The following is a 19217-nucleotide window of genomic DNA, read 5'->3' on the forward strand; positions in this document are numbered from 1 at the left end:
TTAGTGGGTGCTCATGTACCGCTTTATTGGATGAACAGTCAACCCTCGAAATGTACTACAGCCTCAGGTGGCGAAAAGCTGACATCAAGGTGCCAAACCTTCCCGTCGATGTGAACTCTTGGTGTAGATATCAGCCTGCAAAACCTCTGGTCCAAGTTAGTGATCCGGTTATTATTAGCAATCAAATTTTCTTTTGTAGAGAAAAGTTGTAATATATTATATATTATTATATTGATTACATGAGAGTGGGAGAGCCCTATTTATATACAATATACAAGAAACTTTTACACTTCCCTAGGAATCTTTACATTACTCAAACCACTACTCCACTTCCCATGTTTGACTTAGACATTAACCAAGGTGGAAATATTTATATTCCCCAAGCCACTTATACGTTACCCAATGATGACTCATTCATTATTTCCAACACTCCCCTCAAGTTAGGAGTGAATAGATTGAAAACTCCTAACTTGTCAAGAATGTGGTCGAATAAGGTTCTATCTAGAGACTTCGTGAAGATGTCGGCTAACTGCTTCTTACTCATTACGTAAGGTGTTTCAATTTGGCCAGATTGTACTTTCTCCCTGATAAAGTGACAGTCAATTTCAATATGTTTCGTTCGTTCATGAAAAACGGGATTATATGCGATATGTCGTGCTGCTTGGTTGTCGCAATACATTTTCATCGGTTCACTATGAAATATCCCCATATCTTATCGGTGCGACTAGTGTGAACAAAACATATGCAACCGAAAACACGCAAATGTTCATAAGAGATTTCTTTGTTATTTAAGACATTGAGTGGAGCTTTTCCATTCAATACAGAGGTAGGAATTCTGTTTATAAGGTGAACCGCAGCGAGAAGGGCAGACCAAAATCTCTTAGGGACATTAGACTGGAAAAGTAAAGCTTGGGTTACCTCAAGAAGGTGTCTATTTTTTCGTTCAGCAACTCCATTTTGGGCAGGTGTATGAGGACAAGTTTTTTGATGAACAATGCCCTTTGATTTAAAGAAGTTTGAAAATTTTGAGTTAATGTATTCAGTACCATTATCAGATCGAAAGTTTTTAATTGTGGCATTAGATGATTTTCTACAAATGAATTAAATTCCAAAAAATTTTCATACACTTTCACCTTTGAAGTTAAAAGATAAATCCAAGTTGTTCGTGAGAAATCATCGATGAAGCTAACATAATATCTAAAATTATTATACGAATCGATAGGTGCAGGACCCCATACATCTGAATGTATCAATTCGAGAGGAGATTTGGTTTTATTTGTAGAGATGAGAAAAGGAAGTTTGGTGTGTTTTGAAAATTGACAAATATCACAATTTGAACAAAAATTATCTATTCGAAAAAGATGTTTTACAACTTTATTAGAAGGATGTCCTAGCCTTTGACGCCATAAATCTTGCTCAAAATTAGTGTATGAATTGAAAGCACATCTAGAAAGATCAACAATATAAATATCGTTGACAAGTTGTCCTTCACCAATCTTCATTCCTGTCAACTTGTCCTGAAACACAACACATTCATTAGAAAAAATAACAAGACATTTAAGATCTTTAGTTATTTTGCTAACAGATAATAAGTTAGGAGATAATTGTGGAACATAAAGAACATTATCAACATTTTTTGAAAATACTCTGATAGACCCAGTTCCTAAGATAGGCATATTTGAATCATTAGCTGTTTTAACACTTTGTTGTGAATTTTTAATGGAAAAATCCAAAAAATTATTTTTATTTCCAGTCATATGATCTGAGGCTCCTGAATCAACTACCCAATAATTATGATTTTTGCAAAAATATGTAAAATATTTTGAAAAAATACCTGGGTCCACTTTGGATGTGGACCGAGCCTCTTGTGTTTGCATGAATTTGGTAAACTGATCAAAAAGATTATTGAAATTTGTTTGATTGTTTGACCCTGCTGATATGTTAAAGTTGTGTTGTCCAATAGTTGGTCTAGTATTCCAGCCCATTTGATCATTGCTTTCTCCTCCATTGTTTTGAGCGAGAAATCCTTTCGGGTTTATCTCATTAAAATTTCTACCTTTTTCTTCGCCATTCTTCTTTGCCGCACGAAGATGAGGATAGAGTTTGAAGCAAAACTCCTTAGCATGACCCTATTTCTTACAATGATTACAGAAGAGATTGTTGGTTCGTTGAAAATTTTGGGATTTGTGACCAAAAATGCTTGATTTTCACCTGTTGTTTGCCCCTCACCTCCCATGGTGCTTCTCCGTGTCTCCTCTTGTTGTAGCCTTGAGACAACATCATCGAAATCTGGAAGAGTAGACGTCATGAGGATTTAAGCACGGATGGCGTCCCAACTCGAATCGAGGGAGGCAAGCAACTGGTATATCCCTTCTTGTTCATCTTGCTCTTGCAAGATATTCTCATCGTTGGTACGAGGTAAGTACATCGGGAGTTCTTCTCGTCTTCTGGTTAACTCACCAACAATTTCGGTAATCGACTTCGATCACTTTTTGAGGGATTGGATTTCAGATTTCAATTGATATATGTGAGCATAATTTTGTGTATTTCCATATCTTTTCTTGACCGAATCCCAAATTTCTTTTGCTGAATTTTTGCCCAAGAAAAATTCGGAAATTCTCGGCTCCATGTAATTTAGAAGCCAACTCATGATTTGATAGTCATGGGCTTCCCATTCCTCGGCCCTTTTCTGATCTTTCTCAGTGGATTTCTCTGATATGGTTGGTTGCGTTGATGTCCCAAAAATATGGCCAAATTTGAGCTTCCCTTTGAGAAAAATAGTTGTTGACCGCGCCCAAGTGATGTAGTTCTTTTCATTCAAAAGAACCGAGGTCATCCTCCCGGTTGAGTGCCCATCAAAAAAACTGCTCTCGAAAGTGGTCATTGTCGTGTTTAACAAAAGCAGAGAATACTCTGAAATTTCAAACTAAACAGCACAATAGTGCTAAAAAGGAATATGAGAAAGTAAAGAGAGTCAGGACACAAGTACCCGCTCTGATACCATGTAGAGAAAATTTGTAATATATTATATATTATTATATTGATTACATGAGAGGGGGAGAGCCTTATTTATATACAATATACAAGAAACCTTTACACTTCCCTAGGAATCTTTACATTACTCAAACCACTACTCCACTTCCCATGTTTGACTTAGACATTAACCAAGGTGGAAATATTTATATTCCCCAAGCCACTTATACGTTACCCAATGATGACTCATTCATTATTTCCAACATCTTTCGAGTTCAAACCATAAATGTCATCCCTTGTTGAAGGCGATTCACGAAAGAATCGTGTATCGTTCTGTCGAGATGTGAATGTCTGTGATCTGTTCAAACCTTTCTAGTCGAGCTTCCATTGCCCCTAAAGTGATGGGAACACATCCGTAACTCAACTAAAGTACTTACGGGCACTTATCTCATATATATCTCTTCGATTGATATGGTTTGGATAATTCAATTTAACATTTTTCTTTATCTCATTATAATAAAATATTTATTATTACAAAAAAATTTATAGTAATTATTTAATATGTTCGTCTTACTTTGTTTTATAAATAACTTGATTAAACCAAAAAAATATTGTCCAATTATATTTTTATTTTTTTATTATAAAAATAATAATTTATTTTTTCTAAAAAGAATACAATTAATGAAATATTTTAAATTAAATTCTTGAATTCATTTCACATATTTTTTTTAGAAATGGCTTACGCCATTAATTAAAGGACCTGAAAATGGTAAACAAGTACAAGAGTTGAAATTGAGCTTACAATAATTTGCTCAAAGTCAACACATGATGGACATGAGGAATTCACAATTAGCCTAAGAAACGCACACGGACATGAAATTAAAGTACAAAAATTAATAAAGAATGAAACTAGTAATCAATCAACTAAAACAAGACGATAGGGATTGATTTCCTCGGACTCGTCTCTCTTGTCTTTGTTTTTGTTCTTTCTTTCCTTCTTTCTTGTCACCCTTAGGTCTTTTTGGGATATATTTCCAGATAGAGTTCTGGCTTCTTCGTCTTCTCTAGCTTCTCTAGTTAATTTTTCCTTTTGGGCTTGAGTTTGGAATTGAGCGTATGAGTTGTTTCCCTTTAGGTGGTTTCTTTGACAACGTTGCGACTTTCTTTGGTTTCGGAGCTCATAGTTTTCGAGATGCTTTGGCTTTTTCTTTCGAACCTAATTAGTAGGAAAAGGGCCTCGGTTTCAAACTCGGTGGGATCGTGATCGGTTTGGTTCTCCTTCACGTGTTCATTATGGCTTTCATTTGCTTTGAGGATTCCAATATAGGATTTCTTGACCACCTTGACATTCTATTATTCGGGGGTGGCCACGGACTTCTTTTGTTTTTCCCCATCCTATTTTTCCGACTGCTCGTACATGATCTTCATGGTGGTCATGTTTCCATTCCGGTTTTGTACTCATTAAGTCAATCTCAATGTAAATGCGAGCAAACGTGACCCGTTCAAATGAGTTAAACTCAGGATCAAGTTTAAGCGGCTTTCCAATGAGTCCGGTGAGGTAGGCAAGTGCTTTGGCATTATAGAGGTGCGGTGTGATGTTTCTCAGTCTCGTCCACACTTGTTCGGATTGTGGCAGTTTCTATTGATGTTCATTTCTTCATTCCATTTGGCGAGCTTGAAACATAAGCTAAACATTAAGGTGAAATCTGATTCGGCAATGGCTTGGGTTTCGGGCTTCGTGCCAAAAGTGAGGAAAAATAGCCAAAGTCGTTGACTTTGACTTTTTTGATTCCATTTTCGCTCCATTGTCAGAAAAAGGCGACCTTGATTGCTCGGAATGGGGCATTATGGGTGCCCATGAAGTGACCGACGATAACTCGCTTCCAATCGTTGACGCGTCTCTCTTCAATTTCCAGGGGAAGTTCGATTTGGAGCGGGTGTTCGAGCATTTTGATGTTTATGCTAGGAACCACATTGAGCTTGCCTCCATTAGCTGTCTCGTTTTTTCCCCAAAAATTGATCGTTTTCCATGTTTAGTTTGCATTTGTTTGTGTAGTGTAGGCATAGGTTTTGGGGAACTTGTAGAACTCCATCATGACATTAACCGACCATAGAACAGTTTTCTCGTATTCAGCTTTATCGAATGAGTTCCAATCTTGCTCGAATCAAATTTTGAATTGGCAAATAATTTGCTCGCTCCTTTCATTGGTCATGACAAGTTCATGCCTTTGGAAATTGGCGAGGGACTTGAGAATTTGGTTTTGAATGCCCACCAGATTTACGATTTCATTTCGTCCCATAGTCCATGACTTACTGGGGATTTGAGCGGTTGGATGGGGATGCCATGACATGACGGAGTAGTTGAGGTGAGTCTGGTTGGAAAAATAGCATTGTGACCGGTCAGGGTGGCAACGACATGGCCTGTCGAATGAGAGGTGTTGCTAGTTTGGTTGACAGCAGTCAGGCCGATCGGGGTGGAGGCTACATGATCAGTCAGGGGAGGGGCATCGTGGCCGATTGGGAAATGATTCGGGAGATGGGCTCGGTCGGTTGATAGACCATCCATGTGACGGGTCGATGCAATAGTTGGATTAAAGGCAACGTCATTTGCATCAGCAGCGTTGTGACTAGTCGAACATCTAGAAGAAGTGGCATCCCTTTCAGCCAATTTCTCCAGAATCTCTTTATTTTTTCTTGTGTTTTTAGGTCGGTTGAGGAGGTTGGTCGAGCGTAGGCTCATCATGGCTCAACCTGTGCAGTAGACAACCAAATGCCTCAACAACCAGCAACAATTCAGACCTGCAACAGAAGTCAACAACAGCAATCTGCAACAGATGATGACAACAGAGGAGCCAGTAAAAGCCACCCAACTCAGACCAGATTGATTGAGAAGCAAATTGCACAACATCCAACCCAAACAAAAGACAGAAAGGAAGGTCGAGAACAGCTAACACCTACAAAGTTTCTGAAGAAACTCGAGAATATTCAAATTTCAAGTCTCCCGTTGGGTGACTTCCGATGATAGGTAGGTTATATGCTTTGGTAGGGATGGAGGTGGTAAAGGATAAGGCCGCTGAAAGGAAACGCCGTGAAGACGCCGGAAACCTGATCGCCACAAGCGACGGAAGAAAAATCGCCCAAAAACTCTCAGGCGACTTTTCTGCATAAAATTAAAAATGTGATTTATATCGTTTCAGCTGTTGGATCACCTTGAATTTTTTATATGTCGAAGACGATGACGGCGCGCTGCTATGGACCAAATTTGAAGACGGTCGCGCACTTCACATAAAATTTGATGGTTACTAGACAAGAAAATTAATATTTGTTATAACTGATGTGAACAAAAGAAAGTTTAGTGAAGTACATTTTAGTAAAAAATAAAAAACTGGAAATTATATTTTTTATTGGATAATCCTAATCCTAATTAATTCAATTCGAATTTAATTCAATCAGATTTCAATTCAAACCGAAATAAATAATTTCGGTAATACGAATCAAGATCAATTTGAATTATGCTTAGGCCTTAATATAAATCCTTTTAAAATTATAAACTCATATGATCTCAAATGTCTTTTAGCCTTTATCATTTTATGTTGTTGATCCATCACATGTCCCATTGAAATGAAAGAATATGTTGTGTATCTCTCATGATGCAAATATAATAAATTAATAAATAAAATTAAGGTACATGTATCTTCTTCTTTTACTAAATAACCATGCAGTCAATATCAACATTAAAATACACCATTAGAAAGGATAGAAATTACCGGAATATTGTCACTTTCACAAAGAGAAAATAATTGAACTAAATAATGATAGTAGTTGAGTAGGGACAATGTGACCATATTTTAAAAAAATAAAATTAATTAAACCGCGTTTTGAAAAACGTATGTTTTACGGAATTACAAAAGAAAAACTATAATCGAATTAAAGTCATTAAATAAATGAATAATATATCGAACATTATATATAAAATACAATCCATGATTTTTTTTTTCATATATGATTCCCTTATTTGCTGGGTGCTAAGTAAAAAATCAGTATTTATATGTTATTTTACTTTATAAATTAAGTGATTAATTGAACTATCATCAAATATTTTGAGACATCAAGTAAGATGATCAAACATTCATGTAAGGGTCCCACTTGGTTGAATTATAGGCATATCTAACCAATATTTTATTTGGAAAATGAACCATGATCATTCATAAATTCAATTTTTAATCATTTATTTCCACACATTTAAAATTATCTTTTTTTTTTATCAAAATTATGGATAACAAATTACCTATTGAAATTAAGAATTCATTTCTCAAATATCTAATTTGTGACACTTTATAATCAATAAAAAAATTATTTTCTTAAATTGTTTGAATACGAAGATTGAAACGTATGACCGCAAGGAGGTATGACCGTAAGGAGATAAATTTTGTATACATAAAAATTTATTCAAATATTAAGATCTTGTTTATTTGGTGTGAGTTTTGTTTTTGAATGTTAGAGATTAAATATTAAACCCATAAGTTTGTTTAATGTAAAAAAAGTTATTTGGAAGATCTATTTGTTTAGTGAAAATTTAAGTTAAATAATAATACCTATATATTTATTGATGAATAAATACTTGAACATTTTAATTATTAATTATATAAATAAGAATAGCCTCCATAATGATTAATTATGAGTATTTTAATTATTTATTTTGTTTTGGTTGTTGTGATCCAAAATAATTATTAGTATAAGCTTTCATAAATATAAATCTGTTTTGAACTAAAAATCGAATCTAACACGCAAGCAGCTCTTGCTATTATTGGGTCTAGGTTGATTTCTTTTCCTTTATATATCAAATTTTGGATAAAAAAAAATCTAAAGCTCAATTTTAATTAATGTGTAAATGTTCAATTTTACATTTGATTTTTTTATTTTAAAATTATAAATAAAATGAAATATTGAATTATGTGGCTGGAAGGAATGTGACAGGAAATTAAAGCTAAATTTAATGAGAGTGGTGGCCATTCATTTATTCATTTATTCATTCATTAACTTCTCCCCCAATAATGGGAATTTGGTAGAAATGTCTATCTATCATTCAAAATTTAGAATTTTTTGGATTTGAATAGAAAATTGAATTGTGAATTCAAAATATCAAAATCGCAAAACTACATTATTAAATTAATTTATATTCAATATTTATTATTTATAAAAAAAATATGAGTATTTTTTTAAAATTTTATTAATAACATGAATGAATTATTTTTATTTTATTTTTTGAATAATGTCGCATCTTTAGAGCTCGTTTGATCTTGATTTTTTTTTTTTATGAATTTTGTAAAAAATTGTTTGATAAAAAATGAATTATTTGAGATTAGCTTAAGATAAATTATTAAAATATTCTTTTATATTTAAATTTTAAATTTTATAAAAATAAAGTAATAATATTTTAGTATTTTAATTGATAATTAAATAAATGATAGAAATGATATTAATGTTATGAAAAATCAAGTTAAAAATGACAAAACTTAAGAAAATTGTTTTAAAGTTGTTAAATTATTTATTTTAAATTTTTTTTATTAAAAAGTAAATGTTAATGTTACACACTATATAAGAAAGATTTTTATTTTCATTTAAATTCGTTATTTTCATTTTCTTATGAATTACTCTGATCTTTAGTTTTGTAAAAAATTATCAAATCATGATTTCGTATATATGATCCTCACTTTAACTTAATACGTTTTAAATAAGAAACGAATAGTGAACTTTATTTTCTTAGGAAGTGAATGATTTGATTGTTAATATGAAAAATAATATGATAAGAAATTATTTGAATTGAATACAAATAATATCGCATCAAACAAGCTCTAATATTTTGTTATGGATAATCATTTATCTTGAAAGCTCTTATATTGTTTATATTGTATGGATCATCATTCATCCCAAGAATAATATGTAAACAATATTGACTTTCATTTATATTATTATTGTGATGAAGTTGGTTAAGATAAGAAATTTGATATCTTTTACTATTTGTATTGTGAATCTTCTTGAGCATCCCACAAATGGACACATTTTTTTTTTTTTTTTTTTTTTTTTTTTTTTTTGGGTATATTGGCAAAACTCTGAACCCTAAAATATTGTAATGATTTTGATTTTAAATAATCTTAAATTAATTTATGAATTTGTAATTTTAAAATTTTATAATATTACGAGTTTATAAATTATTTTAATTATAAAATTTTACATAAATAAAGTAAATTATAATTGAAGAACTGTTCAAACAGACCCGACACCATTGGCAATTCCTAATTTTAGTTTATTTTACAAATAATTATCATCAATATAAATAAAACAATTTTAAAATAAGGCAAAGCAAACTAACATAATTAAAAAAAGAGAAACACGATCTTACATTAAAGTCAACTAAATTAAAATACTTTTATTTAAGAATGTGAGGTGATCCTTTTTTTTTCTTTAAAGATCTCTACGGATACAAATCAAAATGTAAAATTCTTTTTCTTTTCTTCTCTTTTCTTTTTTCTAAATATTATCAATGAAAATTTTAAATGAAACCACTTAGATAAGGATTTTTATCATAAATTTGTAATATATTTTGATGTAAAATATATTAATCTATAGTTTTTTTTTATTTTAAATAGAATATCATTTGTAAATATAAAGATAAAAAACATTTTCTTCAATCTAATTATCACAAATTAACTCGATCCTTCAAGTTTTAAAATAAAAAATTAGAGAGAAAAACAATTTCTGATCTCTCACATGGTAAGAATAATATTAGTTTTTGTTATAAATGATTTTTAATTTTGTCAAAAATTAAAACCATTTATATTAGTTTAAAAAAATTAAGACATAAATTATTTAAATAAATCAACTTGATTAAACATTATTTCAACGCAATCTCATCACAATATATATCACTCAAGAAAATAAAATTTAATTTATCATTATATATTAATATACTTAAAGTATTTTTACCAAAATAATTCTTATCATTTTAAAATCACCATCCATAATTATTTTTTAAAATAATTTAAGTTGTTCAAACAAACCTTAATCCAAATAAATCCTAAATCCAAAAAAACTTATAACACAAATTATTTTTTAATGTCCACATTCATTTAAGACGTTTAAATTAAACCCGTAACATTTTATGTTTTAATATTCTCGTCAACTTTAGCTACTAAATCCTAATTTTATTTTATTTTTTTCAATAATTGTATAATCTTTCAAAAGCTAAATATGTAAAACAATAATTTCCTTCAATTTTTATAACACATTATTATTCATTACAATACCTTCCACACTTTGTCACCTATATTAGACACCACTTTTTCCATACCACCTCAAAATATCAAATATACCCTAAACCCTAATACCAATATACCCTTGACCTACATCACCGCGGCGGAGGCGCCGTTGCCGCCGCCGGCGGCACCTTTATTCCCCATTTGCACTTGGGATTCTTTATTCTTCTCAAATTCCTTCTTAGTAGTTCTCCAATTAAAAAAAGTTCCAAATAAACTTTGCATTTCTTCCAATGTCCTCCCTTGCGTTTCCGGCAACAAAGTATAGAAAAACACCCAACCAATCATTGCCACTCCCATATACAAATAAAAACCGCCCCCAATCGTAATCGCATTCCCTAAAGAAAGAAACGTCATGGATATCAAACCGCTCATTAAACGATTCACGGCAACCCCCATACTAGTCCCCTGAGCCCGCAACCTTAACGGGAAAATCTCCGAGCTATAAACCCAAGTAATCGGACCCATTCCAATCGAAAAAGTCGCAACATAAGCTAAAACCGACATAATCGCGAGCACAATCGCAAATGGAAGCTTCTCTTTCGAATGTTCAATTACAGTCATCCATGTAGCTAAACTACCCAATGAAAAAACCATCATCGCCATACTTGTTAATAGAAACGGTCTTCTCCCAACTCGATCGAGAAAAAAAGTTGGTATTAAAATAAACACAGTTTTCACAATTCCTACAGCAACCGTCGCTAATAGTTTTTTATCGTCACTAGTAATCCCTGCTTTTTCGAAAATTTTCGGACTGTATAATACGACGGCGTCTATACCTGACGTTTGTTGGAAGAAATGAATTCCGACACCGCAAAGTAAGATATGACGGACTGTCGGTGTTGGATGGACTAATAGTTCGCGCCAAACGCCGTCGCCGCGACGACGCTTAGGCATTTCAACGATGTCGTCGGTGCAATCTTGGGGGATGCCGGCGGCGAGTTTGATTTCGGATAATCGGAGTTTTGATTCTTCGGGGGAATCGGAGGTACGGTCGAGGACTTTTTTGGCTTCGCCGAGACGGCCTTGTAATACTAGCCATCGGGGAGATTCCGGCATGGCGAGAACGCCTAAAGCGAGAAATATGGCCGGAATCGCTCCGATGCCGAGCATGAAACGCCATCCTAAGTGTAGGGGCATTTTGGAGAAGGCGAAATTTGATACATAGCCTAATAATATACCTACAATTGTTCAATCATATAAGTTAGTATTATAATTAAATAATGATGCAAAAAATAATTTATAGTTTAAAATTAATAAAAAAAAAAAAAGTACTTAAAATACCTGTATTTTACTGAAATGTTGTAAAGTTTGTTTTGTTTCAAATGATTATTTTTGCTTTGAATTTTTCTAAATATAGGGTTTGGATTTTTTTTTTATGTGGATCCGACCATGTACCATTAATCTGTCACTTTTTTACTTAGTATGTCTGTACTTGGTTTGTTTGGATTATTTGAATAATGTTTGAAATAATTTAGCATTTTTAAATATATGATTATTGAAATAATAGGTGGATTATTCAAAAAAAATTATAAAAGATTTAAAGATTAATAATATATAATAAAAAAAATAAAGTATAAAATATAAAATATTTTAATTAATGAAGAGAGTAACATGATGAATGAAAGTGAAATAAAATTATGTTTAATAAATTAAAATGATTTAAAAGATAACATAATAAAACCTCAATCCAATCAAAGGCCAGATCTTTTTCTTTTTTTTCACTTTTCATTGACAAAAAAAATTACATAAAATTTATTTGTTTTTAATTTTAGTTATGTTAGTCACAAATTTATTTATTGATATTTTTTCATTTACCATTTTTACCAAACAAAAAAAAAATGTATATATATATAACTACAAGTGTAACTATTTTTCATTAGAATTAAGATAATTCTAAAATTTCTAAAAAAATCTTATTTTTTAAATGGGCAGATCTCAAAAGCTTTTTTTATTCTAATAGTGCATTTGATATTAGATCTTGTAATTATTTAAATAGTTTTTAAAAAATAATGTTAAATCAATATATTTTAATTATCAAATAACTTAATTTATCAATTAAATATTATTATTAAATTTTAAATATATAAACATATTTTAAAAATCTCAAATAAAATATTTTTATCAAATCTAAAAAAACCCAAGATGAAACATGCTCTAAAAAGGTAATTCTATAAAAAAAAAACAAATGAAAAATTATAACTATAATCAAATGATAATGATGCAAAAAACAATTTATACTAAATTTACAAAATAAATAGTTTGAATAATTTTAAAATCTGAAAAAAAAAAGATTGGATAAGAGGAAAGATTTATTACCGGAGTTAATAAACACTTCAGGGAAAGAAGTAAGAAATCCCCGGGAAGACGCCGGCGAAACTTCGGCAGTATAAACCGGAGCAATCATAAGAGCATACCCAACTCCAATTCCGGCGACAAATCTTCCGCCCATAAGAAACCAATAATTTGGAGCAAAACCCATTAACAGAGCACCGGCAAAGAAGATTCCGGCGGCAAAAACTATAGTATAACGGCGACCAATCCAATCGGAAGTTTTTCCGGCAGCAGCTGAACCTAAAAGAGAGTAAACGTTGAGAATACCCATGAGAATTTCCAATTTAGTGTCGGTGATCTTAAGGTCTTTTTGTATGTAGATCCCAGCTCCACTCATCACTCCAATGTCTGCATAATCATGAAATTAAGTTCAAAAAGAAATTACAGTAGAGAGAGAAAGGAGTATGAAGAAAGAAAGATACCATAGCCAAGTAAAATGGAAGTCATTGAAGCTAAGATGGCGCAGGCGAAGGCATAATTGTTTCTTTTGGGTTTAGTTGGAGGATCGAAATCGGCGAGAGGTTGGGAGGGGAAGCCATTTTTGTGTAGTTTTTCTTGTTCAGACATTTGAGAGAGAGAGAGAGAATTACAGTGGTGTGAATTTGTGAAGTTTGTATTCTCTGGTTGGAGTGAAGAAATAGAGAAGGGGACTTATAAAACAAGGATGAAGATAGATAGATACAAACAATATTTTTTTTTAATATTTTAAGAGGATTGATACATATATCTACTTGGACTTTGGAACACATAATATTTTTTCTTATCTTATTAATTAATTAATAAGAGAAGAGAATATTATTATTATATTTTTATTTATTTATTAATTCCACATGTCGGCCACGTAGACTATCGCTCTTCCAGTCGCTGTCTCCCAGTAGAGATATGTATCATTCCTCTTAACCTATATATACATTTATGGATTGCATACTATCAATAAGTTTTCGACTAGGTGGTGTTTTCGAAAAAATTTGTGAAGTCGGGTGCGGTAAACTCATTAATTTTTATTGAGAATTTTCGAATTTGTTAACGTTAGTTTTTTTAGGATATGTTTGGATGGGTAAAATTAAAATTAGAATTGACAATAAAATTTTAATTTGATGAGAATTGACATTAAATTACGATTCAATTTATATGTTTCAAATACTGTAAAATTATAATTCAATTCTTATTTTTATGTTTAAAAAAATATATAATAAAATAATTTTAATAAATATTATCTATTTTATTAAAATACTATTTAACATGATCAATTAGAATAGCTTAAGTAGCTTAAGTGTTAAAAGAACTTTTAAGATTTAATTTTTTTTTAAAATATTGGTTTAAAATGTTAACTTTATAAATTTAAAAAATAAAATATATTAATTTAACATTTAACTTTCTAAATTCAAAACTAAAATATCGGTTTAACAGGTTAAAATATCGATTGAAAACTTTAATCGTGTTTTAAATAATAAAATATAAGTTATTTTGTTTGAAAAAACATAAAATAAAATGGAATTATAATTCCGACCTAAAAAGAATAAAATTGAGAATAAAATTATACTATATTTAATTCCATTGAAATAAAATTCCGATTCTAATTCTAACTCTTAATATTAAAGGGTCTACCAAACTTAAGAATTGGAATTGAACAGGCTTACCAAACACACCCCTATGTTTTTCTTTGATAATATTTTTTTTCTTCTAAAATGATTAATTTCATTGTATTACGGATTTGTGACACTTTGAGAACTCTCGTGTTTTTTTTTTTTTTTTGTTATGCTTAAACGACTCTTATTTATATATTATTGTATTATTTTTTTTTCTATACAAACCAAAATTAATTAAATGGAGTAAAGTTCAAATATATCAGCTTGAAATCAATTCGTTGATATAGTTTGGCATATGGTTTGGTGTTTCAGACTGGCCTAGACAGGGTGTTGCATCATGAGTGAGTTAGGCTAAAAACAATAAATAAAAAATGTGTTGAATAGTATAACAAAGAAGAGAGCTTTGAACGTTCTATTGTGAATAAAAACAAGCATTTAATATTGATAATTGTTATACATTAGTTTGTTCGTTCAGACGTGTTATGGGACTTAAAGTTGCCTACCAAGATTTCATTTTTTAATTGAGTACTATTAATGGAGGTATCTTAACTCTGAGAAATTTAGGCGTAAATGTTTTATCATTTCGAGTCAATGTCATATGTGTTATAAGGATGAGGAGTCGACTTCACACCGCCTCCTCTTGAATTGTTAGTCCATGATTGAGATTTGGAGTCTTCTTTGGACCTTGACAAAGAGTTCAATGGCTATGCCTAAGTCCACTGTGAGTTGTTAGAAGGTTTTGGTGGAAGCAGCCAAATTAACTAGGCTGAAATGATTTTATCCCTGTTATTTTTTTGTTTTTTTGGTGAATTATGTATTTAAGTAGACGGGAACAAGAGACTTTCGACAACTATAGACGACAGATTAAATTCATTCATAACGTCATTATCATGACGCGCTAAATGAAGTGAGATCTGATAAAAATGTGGATTTGACAGGTGATCTCATTACTCTCTATAAATATTTTCGTGTTCGGTGATGGTACATTTTTTATAGTTAAGTTTCTCAATTACATTATTTTTCTGGTTCTTTTATTATTCTTCATATTTTATTTTGTTATTTTTGTCGTTTTCTTTTAACAATCACTTTTTGTGTATGGAGCATATAATTTGGTATTGAATTCTGGTACATAGGTGTAAATATTTTTCCTGTCAAAGAAATTCAATCTATATAATTAGGTAGAATCAACAATGGTCACATTTTTTTACCCCACTAAGGTAGTATAGTAAGAGTCGGTTTAAGACCAAAATGTCACGAGTTCGATTTCATCTGAAAACACTTTAAGTTTAAGCAGAGACCATGTTTGTAGGTGTCATGCTAATTCTTTTTTAATCCAAAAAAAATCTATTAACTTTTGAAAAGATTAGTGGTGCAAAATGGTTGGTCTCTATGTTTCATTCCTTCAAAATTTTGAACTGGCCATCTCCCTATATGTAATTAAAGATGTTGGATGTCGGATAAAATGGTGATTAATGAACAACTTCTAATTCAGACCCATAATTTTAATAGTTTTGAACGATATTGTCCTACGAGTTGTGTCTTGAATATGTTTATATTGTTGTGTTTAAACCGTGTTTAATGACACTCAAGAATAAGTATAACTCTATTCTTTTTCTTCTTAAAAAATGTATTAATTCCAGTCTTAAAAGGTGTTATGAACTATTTCTAATATATGTTGTTAATGTAAAAGATTATTATTCTTTTCATATATATAATAATAAATTATTTGAAAATTAATATTTTGTCACAATTATCATATCAATGAAGTCACTCTTTAATTAAGAAAGTGAGTTTGTTTTCATTAGTATAAAAAGAAATGTTATTGAATTAAATTAAACTTTTTTAAGATGAAAATATATGAATGATAAATTTTTAGATCAAGTTACAAATTCATCAACTTTTTTATAATAAATATGATTGATTTTATTTTTTTTTTTGACAAAAATAAATAAGAAAAAGAATGTAGTAAATAAGCTAGTCACCATCATATTTACATTTTCATTAATTATTTTCATAAAAAATAATTAAAGAAATAAATTGATTGGTAAAGAGTTTATTAATTGATTGGAATGGTGAATCAACTCCTAGTCCTACTTGAGTACTTTGGCAATAAATGATTTACTATAAATATAAATTGTGACATCATAAAAGAAAACATTTCCATAATAAAAATAAATAAAATATTATAAAATTATTTCCTTAATAAATAACATCACGTCAAATATAGCGGTTCCTTAGTTCAGTCGTGTAGGAAATGTTTTAGACTTGCTAGAGAACCTTGGAATTATGTGTTTGAAAAGTTTGTTTTAGCTTCATCTTTTTCTTGTTTTTTTTTTTTACTTATATCTTATTTTTCAAAATTCTCTCAAAATTAATTTGGTCGATTATTAATTTTTTTTTTTTAAAATCATTATCTTAAACAACTTTTACATCTATACATTTATAAATGATCAATCGCATAGTTACTCTTGTCGTTCCCCAACTTGACCCGAATCCTCAAATTGAAACTTGTACAATTTCAAAAGTTAATATGACTCAAGGAAACAAATTTGATTTTGGTGTAACAAACACCTTGTCTTGCTTATTGTTTTGAAGGAATTCTGTAAGGCCTTTACTAGGAGAGTTCTATTTTGTTTGACACCGAAATGAAATGCGTTGGGTGATTAAGATTTTGTTCTTGACTCGTGTCTCCTTGATGTGAAAATGTATTTATCGAAACATAACATTTTCTCAATAAATTGAGTATAAGAAAATCAACAAAAACAAAATGAAATCAAAGCGACAATATAAGACATGTTTAGCGTTGAAAAACATTTATTCAAATCGAGAGTAAAAAACCACGAGACATAATAGGTCACTTAACAATCAAATATCATCAATAAATTATAAATAAGGATTCACTCTAAATATAATTAAACTAGAGTCTAATAAATTAAATCAAGATCACACAATAATCTTGATAAATAACAACAAAGAACAAGAAAGAGCAAGATCAACCAACCATACAAATTTTACAATTCTAACTGTTCGTCGGACTCCGAAAACTAATTTCACCGTTCAAAACGTAATCACAGAAATAATCAACAGGCATCCAAAGCTTGAAGTCGATCAAACGGTGCAAACTTTGACAAACATAAATCTTCTTTAATTACTACCTCAAACCTCTGAATCTGTTTCACTATGCCCTCTCTCTTGTTATGTTCTATCAAACCGGAAAAAAAATGAAAAATAAAGTGTCACCTCACATTATATTATGCGGACATAAATAAAACCCACACCAAGTTGGGTCTCTCCAACTTTGAGGAAAAACCAAACAATTTATTGGTTGTCGTTTCGGTTGAGGGTAGAGACCTTGCTGTTCCACTAGCCAGTTGTCGAAGAACATGAAAAAATATTGAGAACAATTAAATATTCCTTTGGTTTCTCCTCTCAATGATGTTTGCTTTTCTTAAATTTTGTGTTTGTTTCTATTTAGCAATATAATTTTCAAAGAAAACTTTTGCTTAATTAGGTGATATGATTGTACTTTTATTCCCTAGCTAGTTATTGTGAATTCTTAAGATGAATGAAATAAATGTTTCAATTATTATTGATTGAATTTTATGATATTATAAAATGAAAAGGAATCAAATCTCAATAGTCCAAGGCATGTGATATTGGGTGACACTCCAAGAAAATTATTTTGAAAGATTAGTCAAATTATTAATTGAATGTTGGAATAAAAATACTAGTCAAAGAAAATGACACCCATCTTCCCTACAACATTCATTAGGGCAGAAAACTTATTGTATTCACACAAGAGTGACTTATTGAGCATTTTTACAAACTCATATTCTCTCAAAATCATTATTAAATGTATTTAGATTGTTTCTTATAAAGATTGTATTATAAACAATGATGAGAAAATCATTTTGATTGTAAATTATTATTATTTTATCATGGACAAATTCAAGGATATTATATCAAGATCTTGTACAAATTTGAGACCAGGTTTAGGTGTCATTAATCTTTAAAATAGTTTATGAATTAGTCATGCATTATTGACAAGCATCTCATGATTTTCATTAGGTTATATATATTTTTAATTAGATGACTCATGAACATGACAAAGAATTAATTTGAAAAATAATGTGTTTAATAATTTAGTAGTTAGGGAACTAAAATCCTTTATATTTATTTAGTATAAATATATAATTAATTAGAGTTATGTAATTGAGAAACATTAATAATTTATTAAAAAATTAGATGAAAAAGTAATGCTTGCCACATATCAACACCATCCCATTATTATATAACACCAAAAAAACACATTAAAAAAATACAACAATGAGACAAAAAGAAAATATATTTATTAAAAGAGATTGAAGATTTGTCAATATACACAAACTCATTAAACATTCTACTTATCTTTATTTTCTTCTAGTGCTTTTTCAAAAATTCATTGATTTGGATTATTAATGAGATAGAAGGAAAACTCGTTATCTTTTATAAGGATAGTAAGTTAATTCTCGCAACTCTAACAAAATTGGGTAAAACAAACCTAATTGTTTTTGGATCTTTAAATATGACAAAATTAAAGATCATTATACAATACATTTGTCAAACCAAATGGCACATTAAATGAAGATATTATGTGTTTACATGTTCTTTTCAAAGATGATAACATTCAAATGATAAGAATATATATTTGATGCAATGAACTACATATGTCAACTCAAATCTTGTAGATATTTTAACACTATTTATTGTTAATACAATCATTTTTATAATAGTGACACAATCTAATTCAAATCATTCTAAGAATTTGACTTCTTACACAAAAGGAAACCAATTTTGTATTAGGAAGTTATATATGATTATTTCAATTACAGTGAAACATATAAGAGGCATTACCACGCTTTCCTTTTGAACAAATTTGCTCGTGTTGCATGTCATTATATTCTTACAATGCCTTCAAATAAAATGACGAACTTTAAGAGGTTGCGATAATTTTCATAATGTATTC

The 19217-nt window shown here is 30.2% G+C and overlaps 1 protein-coding gene across 1 annotated transcript; it reads right to left on the reverse strand.

Moving 5' to 3' along the window:
- Positions 1 to 10204: 10204 nt before the first annotated feature.
- On the reverse strand, positions 10205 to 13253 carry LOC124942142 (polyol transporter 5-like). Its single transcript, XM_047482571.1, has 3 exons — positions 13046 to 13253; positions 12609 to 12971; positions 10205 to 11470 (listed from the first exon to the last, which is right to left on the reverse strand). The coding sequence occupies exons 1-3, from the start codon at positions 13188 to 13190 to the stop codon at positions 10377 to 10379; spliced, it is 1602 nt and encodes a 533-aa protein (XP_047338527.1). The 5' UTR covers positions 13191 to 13253; the 3' UTR covers positions 10205 to 10376.
- Positions 13254 to 19217: the final 5964 nt, after the last annotated feature.

Source organism: Impatiens glandulifera, chromosome 6, assembly GCF_907164915.1.
Source record: "Impatiens glandulifera chromosome 6, dImpGla2.1, whole genome shotgun sequence".
In the NCBI taxonomy this organism is placed as follows: domain Eukaryota; kingdom Viridiplantae; phylum Streptophyta; class Magnoliopsida; order Ericales; family Balsaminaceae; genus Impatiens; species Impatiens glandulifera.

Coding starts and splice junctions, on each gene's coding strand:
- LOC124942142 (XM_047482571.1), bottom strand. CDS start 13,190: ATGTCTGAACAAGAAAAACTACACAAAAATGGCTTCCCCTCCCAACCT. Junction 12,972..13,045: donor TTCCATTTTACTTGGCTATG/GTATCTTTCTTT, acceptor ATGATTATGCAG/ACATTGGAGTGATGAGTGGA. Junction 11,471..12,608: donor TGAAGTGTTTATTAACTCCG/GTAATAAATCTT, acceptor GAACAATTGTAG/GTATATTATTAGGCTATGTA.